The sequence below is a fragment of the Stegostoma tigrinum genome, chromosome 43 (genome assembly GCF_030684315.1).
Source record: "Stegostoma tigrinum isolate sSteTig4 chromosome 43, sSteTig4.hap1, whole genome shotgun sequence".
Classification (NCBI taxonomy): domain Eukaryota; kingdom Metazoa; phylum Chordata; class Chondrichthyes; order Orectolobiformes; family Stegostomatidae; genus Stegostoma; species Stegostoma tigrinum.
In genome coordinates, this window is record NC_081396.1 from 7,003,628 (window position 1) to 7,016,631 (window position 13,004).

A 13,004-nucleotide genomic window follows, 5' to 3' on the forward strand; every position below is an offset into this window, starting at 1 on the left:
CTCTCTCACACACGCGCGCGCGCACACACACACACTCTCTCACACACGCGCGCGCGCACACACACACTCTCTCACACACGCGCGCGCGCACACACACACACTCTCTCACACGCGCGCGCGCACACACACACTCTCTCACACGCGCGCGCGCGCACACACACACTCTCTCACACGCGCGCGCGCGCACACACACACACACTCTCTCACACACGCGCGCGCGCATACACACACTCTCTCACACACGCGCGCGCGCACACACACACACTCTCTCACACAAGCGCGCGCGCACACACACACACTCTCACACACGCGCGCGCGCTCACACACACACAGTCTCTCACACGCGCGCGCGCGCACACACACACACTCTCTCACACACGTGCGCGCGCACACACACACTCTCTCACACGCGCGCGCGCGCACTCACACACACTCTCTCACACGCGCGCGCACACACACACACTCTCTCACACACGCGCGCGCGCACACACACACACTATCTCACACAAGCGCGCGCGCACACACACACACTCTCACACACGCGCGCGCGCGCACACACACAGTCTCTCACACGCGCACGCGCGCACACACACACTCTCTCACACACGCGCGCGCGCACACACTCACACTCTCTCACACGCGCGCGCGCGCACACACACACACTCTCTCACACGCGCGCGCGCGCACACACACACACTCTCTCACACACGCGCGCGCGCACACACACACTCTCTCACACGCGCGCGCGCGCACACACACACACTCTCTCACACGCGCGCACACACACACACTCTCTCACACACGCGCGCGCGCACACACACACACTCTCTCACACACGCGCGCGCGCACACACACACTCTCTCACACACGCGCGCGCGCACACACACACACTCTCTCACACACGCGCGCGCGCACACACACACTCACACACACGCGCGCGCACACACACACACTCTCTCACACACACGCGCGCGCACACGCACACACTCTCTCACACACAAGCGCGCGCGCACACACACACACTCTCTCACACACAAGCGCGCGCGCACACACACACTCACACTCACACACAAGCGCGCGCGCACACACACACACTCTCACACACGCGCGCGCGCACACACACACACTCACACACACGCTCTCACACACACAAGCGCGCGCGCACACACACACACTCTCACACACGCGCGCGCACACGCACACACACTCTCTCACACACGCGCGCGCACACACACTCTCTCACACACAAGCGCGCGCGCACACACACACACACTCTCACACACGCGCGCGCACACACACACACACTCTCTCACACACGCGCGCGCACACACACACACTCTCTCACACACGCGCGCGCACACACACACACACTCTCTCACACACAAGCGCGCGCGCACACACGCGCACTCACACACACACGCGCACGCGCGCACACACACACTCTCACACACGCGCGCGCGCGCTCACACTCTCTCACACACGCGCGCGCGCGCACACACTCTCTCACGCGCGCGCGCACACACTCTCTCACACGCGCGCGCGCGCACACACACTCTCTCACACGCGCGCGCGCACACACACTCTCTCTCACACGCGCGCGCGCGCGCACACACACACTCTCTCACACGCGCGCGCGCGCGCACACACACTCTCTCACACGCGCGCGCGCGCGCACACACACTCTCTCACACCCGCGCGCGCGCGCACACACACACTCTCTCACACGCGCGCGCGCGCACACACACACTCTCTCACACGCGCGCGCGCGCGCGCACACACACTCTCTCACACGCGCGCGCGCGCACACACACACTCTCTCACACGCGCGCGCGCGCGCACACACACACTCTCTCACACGCGCGCGCGCACACACACACACTCTCTCACACGCGCGCGCGCACACACACACACACTCTCTCACACGCGCGCGCGCACACACACACTCTCTCACACGCGCGCGCGCACACACACACACTCTCTCACACGCGCGCGCGCACACACACACACACTCTCTCACACGCGCGCGCGCACACACACACTCTCTCACACACGCGCGCGCGCACACACACACACTCTCTCACACACAAGCGCGCGCGCACACACGCGCACTCACACACACACTCACACACACGCGCACGCGCGCACACACACACTCTCACACACGCGCGCGCGCGCACACACTCTCTCACACACGCGCGCGCGCACACACTCTCTCACGCGCGCGCGCACACACTCTCTCACACGCGCGCGCGCATACACTCTCTCACACGCGCGCGCGCACACACACACTCTCTCACACACAAGCGCGCGCGCACACACGCGCACTCACACACACTCACACACACGCGCACGCGCGCACACACACACTCTCACACACGCGCGCGCGCGCACACACTCTCTCACACACGCGCGCGCGCGCACACACTCTCACGCGCGCGCGCACACACTCTCTCACACGCGCGCGCGTGCACACACACTCTCTCACACGCGCGCGCGCGCGCACACACACTCTCTCTCACACGCGCGCGCGCGCGCACACACACACTCTCTCACACGCGCGCGCGCACACACACACACACTCTCTCACACGCGCGCGCGCACACACACTCTCTCACACGCGCGCGCGCACACACACTCTCTCACACGCGCGCGCGCACACACACACACTCTCTCACACACAAGCGCGCGCGCACACACGCGCACTCACACACACACTCACACACACGCGCACGCGCGCACACACACACTCTCACACACACAAGCGCGCGCACACACGCGCGCGCACACACACACTCTCACACGCGCGCGCGCGTGCGCACACACACTCTCTCACACGCGCGCGCGCGCACACACACACTCTCTCACACGCGCGCGCGCGCGCACACACACACTCTCTCACACGCGCGCGCGCACACACACACACTCTCTCACACGCGCGCGCGCACACACACACTCTCTCACACGCGCGCGCGCACACACACACACACTCTCTCACACGCGCGCGCGCACACACACACTCTCTCACACGCGCGCGCACACACACACACACTCTCTCACACACAAGCGCGCGCGCACTCACGCGCACTCACACACACACTCACACACACGCGCACGCGCGCACACACACACTCTCACACACGCGCGCGCGCGCACACACTCTCTCACACACGCGCGCGCGCACACACACACACTCTCTCACACACGCGCGCGCGCACACACACACTCTCTCACACACGCGCGCGCGCACACACACACACTCTCTCACACGCGCGCGCGCGCACACACACACACTCTCTCACACGCGCGCGCGCGCACACACACACACACTCTCTCACACACGCGCGCGCGCATACACACACTCTCTCACACACGCGCGCGCGCATACACACACTCTCTCACACACGCGCGCGCGCACACACACACACTCTCTCACACAAGCGCGCGCGCACACACACACACTCTCACACACGCGCGCGCGCGCACACACACACAGTCTCTCACACGCGCGCGCGCGCGCACACACACACACTCTCTCACACACGCGCGCGCGCACACACACACTCTCTCACACGCGCGCGCGCGCACTCACACACACTCTCTCACACGCGCGCGCACTCACACACACTCTCTCACACACGCGCGCGCGCACACACACACACTCTCTCACACAAGCGCGCGCGCACACACACACACTCTCACACACGCGCGCGCGCGCACACACACAGTCTCTCACACGCGCACGCGCGCACACACACACTCTCTCACACACGCGCGCGCGCACACACTCACACTCTCTCACACGCGCGCGCGCGCACACACACACACTCTCTCACACGCGCGCGCGCGCACACACACTCACTCTCTCACACACGCGCGCGCGCACACACACAATCTCTCACACGCGCGCGCGCGCACACACACACACTCTCTCACACGCGCGCGCGCGCACACACACACACACTCTCTCACACACGCGCGCGCGCACACACACACACTCTCTCACACACGCGCGCGCGCACACACACACACTCTCTCACACACGCGCGCGCGCACACACACACACTCACACACACGCGCGCGCACACACACACACTCTCTCACACACACGCGCGCGCACACGCACACACTCTCTCACACACAAGCGCGCGCGCACACACACACACTCTCTCACACACAAGCGCGCGCGCACACACACACTCACACTCACACACAAGCGCGCGCGCACACACACACACTCTCACACACGCGCGCGCGCACACACACACACTCACACACACGCTCTCACACACACAAGCGCGCGCGCACACACACACACACACACGCGCGCGCACACGCACACACACTCTCTCACGCGCGCGCGCGCACACACACACTCTCACACACACAAGCGCGCGCGCACACACACTCTCACACACGCGCGCGCGCACACACACACTCTCACACACAAGCGCGCGCGCACACACACACACTCTCTCACACACAAGCGCGCGCGCACACACACACACTCTCACACACGCGCGCGCACACACACACACACTCTCTCACACACGCGCGCGCACACACACACACACTCTCTCACACACGCGCGCGCACACACACTCTCTCACACACGCGCGCGCACACACACACTCTCTCACACACAAGCGCGCGCGCACACACACACACTCTCTCACACACGCGCGCGCACACACACACACACTCTCTCACACACGCGCGCGCACACACACACACTCTCTCACACACGCGCGCGCACACACACACACACTCTCTCACACACAAGCGCGCGCGCACACACGCGCACTCACACACGCGCACGCGCGCACACACACACTCTCACACACGCGCGCGCGCGCACACACTCTCTCACACACGCGCGCGCGCGCACACACTCTCTCACGCGCGCGCGCACACAGTCTCTCACACGCGCGCGCGCGCACACACACTCTCTCACACGCGCGCGCGCACACACACTCTCTCTCACACGCGCGCGCGCGCGCACACACACACTCTCTCACACGCGCGCGCGCGCGCACACACACTCTCTCACACGCGCGCGCGCGCGCACACACACTCTCTCACACCCGCGCGCGCGCGCACACACACACTCTCTCACACGCGCGCGCGCGCACACACACACTCTCTCACACGCGCGCGCGCGCGCGCACACACACTCTCTCACACGCGCGCGCGCGCACCCACACACTCTCTCACACGCGCGCGCGCGCGCACACACACACACTCTCTCACACGCGCGCGCGCACACACACACACTCTCTCACACGCGCGCGCGCACACACACACACACTCTCTCACACGCGCGCGCGCACACACACACACACTCTCTCACACGCGCGCGCGCACACACACACTCTCTCACACACGCGCGCGCGCACACACACACTCTCTCACACACACGCGCACTCACACACACACTCACACACACGCGCACGCGCGCACACACACACTCTCACACACGCGCGCGCGCGCACACACTCTCTCACACACGCGCGCGCGCGCACACACTCTCTCACGCGCGCGCGCACACACTCTCTCACACGCGCGCGCGCATACACTCTCTCACACGCGCGCGCGCACACACACACACTCTCTCACACACAAGCGCGCGCGCACACACGCGCACTCACACACACACTCACACACACGCGCACGCGCGCACACACACACTCTCACACACACGCGCGCGCGCGCACACACTCTCTCACACACGCGCGCGCGCGCACACTCTCTCACGCGCGCGCGCGTGCACACACACTCTCTCACACGCGCGCGCGCGCACACACTCTCTCTCACACGCGCGCGCGCGCGCACACACACACTCTCTCACACGCGCGCGCGCGCGCACACACACTCTCTCACACCCGCGCGCGCGCGCACACACACACTCTCTCACACGCGCGCGCACACACACACTCTCTCACACGCGCGCGCGTGCGCGCACACACACTCTCTCACACGCGCGCGCGCGCGCACACACACACTCTCTCACACGCGCGCGCGCACACACACACACACTCTCTCACACGCGCGCGCGCACACACACACTCTCTCACACACGCGCGCGCACACACACACACACTCTCTCACACACAAGCGCGCGCGCACACACGCGCACTCACACACACACTCACACACACGCGCACGCGCGCACACACGCGCGCGCGCGCACACACTCTCTCACACACGCGCGCGCGCGCACACACTCTCTCACGCGCGCGCGCACACACTCTCTCACACGCGCGCGCGCGCACACACACTCTCTCTCACACGCGCGCGCGCGCACACACACTCTCTCACACGCGCGCGCGCGCACACACACACTCTCACACGCGCGCGCGCGCGCACACACACACTCTCTCTCACGCGCGCGCGCGCGCACACACACACTCTCTCACACGCGCGCGCGCGCACACACACACACTCTCTCACACGCGCGCGCGCGCACACACACTCTCTCACACGCGCGCGCGCGTGCACACACACTCTCTCACACGCGCGCGCGCGCACACACACACACACACTCTCTCACACGCGCGCGCGCGCACACACACACACTCTCTCACACGCGCGCGCGCGCACACACACACACTCTCACACACGCGCGCGCGCGCACACACACACTCTCACACACACACCAGTGCATGTACGTAACTGCACAGTTGTACCAACACGTGCACTTATAAATACACACACCTAACTCCCTCCCAAGAGTTCACTGTGTGGTGATCAGGAGCAGAGGCTCTAACTTTTGTCCTTGTCTTTGTTTCTGGGGTTGCTCTCCCATTACTGCTCCTTGGGAATGTCTGAACATGTAGACCCAGTGGTTGGAAGCAGGCACTTACTGCTTTGAGAACCACAGAGGTGAGGTTCTCAGGTGAGAAAACAGGTGGCTGCGTGACCTCGATCCCAGCACGCCCAATCCAGCAGATCCCGGGAGGCTGGGGAGCTGATGGGGCACCCTCCTCCTTTCCCGTGCAATGTCAGTGAATCAGGCGGTGTGCCAACCGCCCAGTGCGATCGCTAAGCCTCACGTCCTGTCTGACTCCTCTATCTCATTTACAGACACCCAGAGGAAGCTCCATCGCCTCCGGGAGGAGCACGCCGAGAGACGCGACCATGGGTGAGTGAAATGCCTGCCCGAGGAGAATCAGGAAGGAGGAGGGGATCTCCGGGGAGTTGGTGGGAGAGAGAGCACAGATTCAGGGCCTCTCCCTGGAAAGGCAGGAGGGAGATATGGACTTGGACTGATTTTTTTTGGTGGGTGTTTTCCTGGGGGAGTGAGTCGCTTTCCTGGGGAGTAGGAGGGGACCCTCCACAGTGGTGGACATTGAAATTCCCACACTCAGTGTACACTTTGCACCCTTACCATCCTCAGACAGTCCTCCAAGTGCCATTCAACATGGAGAAGTACTGATTCATCAGCCGAAGGAGGACGGTACATGATAATCAGCAGGTTTCCTTGCCTGTGTTTAACCTGAATTCGTGGGATGCGGAGTCAATTTTGAAGGCTCCCAGCACAACTCCCTCCTGACTGTACACCATTGTGACACCCCCTCAGCTGGGTCTGTCCTGTCAGCGGGACAGGACATATCCCGGATGGTGATGGCAGTGTCGAGGACGTAGTCATACTCACAGAAACATTCTTTATAGACAATGTGAGGTCGTTGCTTGACCAGTCTGTGGGACAGCTCTCTCAATTTTGGCACTTGCCCCCTAGATGTTAGTAAGGAGGACTCTGCAGGGTTAACAGGGCTATTTCTACCGTTGTATTTTCTGGTGCCTGGGTCAATGCTAGGTGGTCAGCCTGGTTTCATTTCTTTGTTGAGACTTTGTAGCAGTTAGTACAATTGAGTGTCTTCCTAGGCCGTTGCAGAGAGCAGTTGAGAGTCAACCACATTGCAGTGGCTCTGGAGTTAGACCAGGTGAGATTGGCAGATTTCTTTCCCTGAAGGACATTAGTGAACCACATGGGATGTCTTCAACAATTGGCAATGGATTAAGGTCATTTTAAAATTCTTAATTCCAGATAGTTTTACCGATGCTCAACAGCAGTCGTGTGTACCATCTACAAGATGCACTGCAGAGACTCACCGAGGCTCCTTAGACAGCGCCTTCCAAGCCCACTCCCCTCTACCATCTAGAAGGACAAGGGGGTGCAGCAGATACACGGGAACACCAGCCCCCTGCGTGGTCCCCCTCCGAGCTACCTGCGCTCCTGACTTGAAAATATATTCCAAATTTAACCCAGCAACAGTGAAGGGAACAGCAAAATGGTTCCAAGTCAGGATGGTGCCTGGGGCTTGGTAGGGGTATCTTGCAGATGTTGGCGTTTCCTTGTGTTTTGCTGTCTTTGTTGTTTTATTTTTAATTTGTTGGAGGCCATGCCTTTGGAAGGGCATCATCAGTCTGTCTGAACATCCAGTAGTTTAATGTGCCACAGTGGCTGAAGGGCTAATAAGCTGAGGTGTTTACTGACGGAACTAGAGGTGAGCATGGGACAATGCATTGAGCGTGCTGCCGGATGGGCTGGTAAGAAACAAAGTCAATGGTGGCCCTTTAGCGGGGAATTGGGAAAAGTACCCGGAAGGGTGAGGAGCAAAGATGGGTGGGACTAATTGGATTTCTCCTCAAAAGTGGGGAGTTAGGATGGCGGTTGGTCAGTCAAGGAAAGTCTGAAGAAGGGTCCAGACCCGAAACGTCAGCTTTCCTGCTCCTCTGATGCTGCTTGGCCTGCTGTATTCATCCAGTTGTACATCTTGTTATCAAAAGTGTCAGGACAAATCGATTCCACGGTCCAAATGATCTGCCCCGTCCGCTGTAGCTATTTCTCAATCATGCCTGAAGTTTCTCCTGTTCTTCACTCGCTGTCTGGTGCAGGCGCACTTTTCCAGCGTGGGTCACTGATCGGAAATCTGCAACTCTCTCTCCCTTCCCCTCCCTCTTTCCACCGGAGATGGGGGTTGTATTTGAAAATGGAAGTGACCTTGGGGGTCCCTGCAACGCCTGCCTAATTGGAAAACTCAGCAGTAGTAGAACAGGAGCCCTTTCTGTTTGTTTGAAGGGGTCACTAACAGTTGTGCCGCAGCCCCCTACTGCCTGTCCCCTATACTCATTCGACAGTACTTCATACTCTTATAGATCAAGTATCAGATTGAACCGGGGACTGTTATAAATTGGGCTGTGAGAGTCTCTGAATTCATATTTGTGGCCAAGTTAACTTCTCTCTTCAATTTAGGCTCACCTTCTGCAGAGTCAGGAGACAGCTTGTCCCACAGGTGAGATTTTACAAGCTGTTTTCAATTCTCTTTGTCTGTCAATGTCTCTGTCTATGTGCTTTGCTCTGTGTCTCACTGTCTGTCTCACTCGCAGTGTGTGTCTGTCTCTCTGCCTTCCCAGGTTTCACTGTTTTTCCTTTGTGCCTTGCTACCTCTCTCTCTGTCCCATATTTGTCTTCCTGTATTTCCTCTCTCTTTCTATTGTCATGTCTCTCTCTTTCTCTCTCTCGCTGTCTCTAACCATTTGTATCTCCCTTCTCTCTAGTCCCTCTCTTTACCCCCCTTCTCACTTAGCCCCTCTGTTTATCCCTCTTCTTTCTTGCTGTCTATCTCATTCTTGAAGGTCACGTCATCTATGTTTATGGACTCCATTTACCCAACACCTCTAAACATAAGGAAACATAGCGAGGCACTTTACAAAAACCTTACAAAGCAAGGAATGACACTGAGCCACACAAAATTTTCCTGAAGACTTGGTCAAAGAGGTAGGTATTAAGGAGAGTCTTAAGGGAGGAAAGCAAGATAGAAAAGCTTGGAGATAATACAGTGTAGAGCTGGATGAACACAGCAGGCCAAACAGCATCAGAGGAGCAGGAAAGGTGAGTGTAGATGGACAGTTAGGATAGGGTTTGGTTAGTCAAGGGAAGATGGACAGGTCAAGGAGAGGGGGATGGAGCCAGTAAAGGTGAGTGGAGGTGGGGAGTTAGGATGGGGATTGGTCAGTCAAGGGAAGACTAAAGAAGGGTCCAGACCTGAAACGTCAGCTTTCCTGCTCCTGTGATGCTGCTTGGCCTGCCGTGTTCATCCAGCTCTACACCTTGTTATTCCCACATACACTCACCTTTACTGGCTCCATCCCCGACTCCTTGACCTGTCCGTCTCCTCTCCACCTATCTGTTCCTTTATCCATCTTCCATCCACCTCCCCCCTCTCTAATTATTTCGGAATCCCCTTCCCCTCTCCTGTTTCTGAAGAAGGGTCCAGACTCAAAACGTCAGCTTTCCTGCCCCTCTGATGCTGCTTGGCCTGCTGTGTTCATCCAGTTCTACACTGTGTTATCTCTGACTCCAGCATCGGCAGTTCTTACTATCTCTAGAAAAACCTGGAGTTAGGTTGGAAGGGACGTCCTCGGCTCAGAGTCCAAACAACTCAAGGCATATTCATTAATGGTGGGCCAATTTAAAATGTGGGAATCATTGAGCCCTACAGGCCACTTGGCTCATTGAGTCCACACTGACCGTCTGAAGAGCATCCCACTCAGACCCATCGTGTCTCTGTAACCCTGCATTTCCCATGGCTAACCCACCTAGCCTGCATATTCCTGGAGAACATGGGGCAATTTACTATGTCCGATTCACCCAACCTGCACGTCTTTCACCTGAGGGAAGTAACCGGAGCACGTGGGGGAAGCCCGCGCAGACACAGGGAGAATATGCAAACTCCACACAGACAATCGCCCGGGCCTGGAATCAAACCCGGGTCCCTGGTGCAGTGAGGCCGGAATTAGAGGAGCACAGTAACCCCAGAGCGTCACAGGCTTCAATGAGACAACAGCGATGGGGAAGCACGAGACCAAGAAGGGATTTGAAATCAAAGATGAGAATTCCGACATCCAGACTTGACTGGGAGCCAGCATAGGCCAGCAGCCAACCGGAATGGTACAGGAACATGACTGTTGCAAATGAAGACACAGGCAGCGGAGTTCTCGATCAGCCGAGATTTTGAGAGCCCAGAATTTGGGAGAAGCAGCCAGTAATCGGTTGAAATGGTACAGCCTGGAGGTAACAAAGTCTCAGGAGAAGGTTTCAGCAGCAGGGTGAGCCGAAACGTGTGAGGGCGAGCCACATTGCAGAGGTAGAAGGGGTCAGCATGAAACCGAGGTGAGTCACTCATCTTGGGGTTCAACGTGACTCTTAAGGATGAGAACAAACTGAGTTAATCTCAGACTGTAGCCAGGAGGGAGGTCGGAATACGCAGCTGGAGAGTAGACTTTGGAGCTAAGTCTAAACGAAAGGCAATGGCTCAGTTTACCAGACACCTGTCCGTATTGCACGAGGTGTCTGATAATTCGGCCACAGTGAGGAGTTAAGTGGTGAGTCTGGGCTGGGCATCGGCTGTGGTAGATCTGAAAGCTAATGTCGTGCTTTTGGGCAATGTGGCTATGAGGTGTTGCATCTTGGAAAGGCACACCAGGGCAGGACTAATGCACCTTAACAGTAAGATTGTGGGGAGGGGAGTGTTGCTTAACAAAGAGACCTTGGGATGCAGGTTGACAGATCCTTGGAAGTGGAGTTGCAGGTAGACAGGGCGGTGAAGAAGGTGTTTGGTACGCTTGCATTTATTGATCAGTGCGTTGAGTACAGGAGTTGGGAGGGTCATGTTGCGGCTGTACAGGACATTGGTTAGGGCCACTTTTGGAATACTGTGTTCAATCCCGGTCTCCCTGCTGTAGGACAGATGTTAAACGTGAAGGGTTCAGAAAAAAATTTGCAAGGATATTGCTGGGGGTGGAGGGTTTGAGCCGTACGGAGAGGCTGAATAGGCTGGGGCGGTTTTTCGTGGAGCATCGAAAGCTGAGAGGTGACTTTACGGAGGGTTTATTAAATCATGAGGGGCAAGGATAGTGGTGAATAACCAAGGTCTTTTCCCCAGGGTGAGTGACTCCAAAACTAGAGGGCATAGGTTTAAGGTGAGAAGGGAAAGATCTCCATAAGAACTAGGAGCAGAGTAGGCCATCTGGCCCCTTGAGCCTGCCCCGCCATTTAACAAGATCATGGCTGATCTTTTTAAGACTCAGCTCCACTTACTTGCCCACTCACCATAACCCTTAATTCCTTTACTGTTCAAAAATTTATCTAGCCTTGCCTTAAAAACATTCAGTGAGGTAGCTTCAACCGCTTCACTGGGCAGGGAATTCCACAGATTCACAACACTTTTGAATTAAGAAGTTCCTCCTGACCTCGGTCCTACATCTGCTTCCCTTTATTTTGAGGCGATGCCCTCAAGTCCTAGTTTCACCTGCTAGCAGAAACAACCTACCTGCCACCACCTTATCTATTCCCTTCATAATCTTATATGTTTCTGTAAGATCTCCCCTCATTCTTCTGAATTCCAGTGAGTATAATCCCAGTTTACTCAGTCTGTCCTCATAATCCAACACACCCTACTCTGGAATCAACTGAGTGAATCTCCTCTGCACCCCTCCAGTGCTAGTATGTCTCTTCTCGAGTAAGGAGACCAAAACTGCACACAGTACCCCGCCCCCGCCACAACCGCCCAAATAGGATCCCCCTCGTTCTCACACACCACCCCACCAACCTCCTGATACAACGCATCATCCTCCGACACTTGCGCCATCTACAATCCGACCCCACCACCCAAGACATTTTTCCATCCCCACCCCTGTCTGCTTTCCGGAGAGACCATTCTCCGTGACTCCCTTGTTCGCTCCACACTGCCCTCCAACCCCACCATACCCGGCACCTTCCCCTGCAACCACAGGAAATGCTACACTTGCCCCCATACCTCCTCCCTCACCCCTATCCCAGGCCCCAAGATGACTTTCCACATTAAGCAGAGGTTCACCTGCACATCTGCCAATGTGGTATACTGCATCCACTGTACCCGGTGTGGCATCCTCTACATTGGGGAAACCAAGCGGAGGCTTGGGGACCGCTTTGCAGAACACCTCCGCTCGGTTCGCAATAAACA

The 13,004-nt window shown here is 58.3% G+C and overlaps 1 protein-coding gene across 1 annotated transcript in view; it reads left to right on the forward strand.

Annotated features, from left to right (window-relative positions):
• LOC125449015 (RING finger protein 212B-like) overlaps positions 1-13,004 on the forward strand; it is an 85,771-nt gene that overhangs the window by 44,114 nt on the left and 28,653 nt on the right. Inside the window, exons 9-10 of the mRNA XM_059641782.1 lie at positions 7,081-7,138; positions 9,254-9,293. Of these exons, the coding sequence (XP_059497765.1) occupies positions 7,081-7,138; positions 9,254-9,293 (98 nt within the window). The remainder of the gene's footprint in view (positions 1-7,080; positions 7,139-9,253; positions 9,294-13,004) is intronic.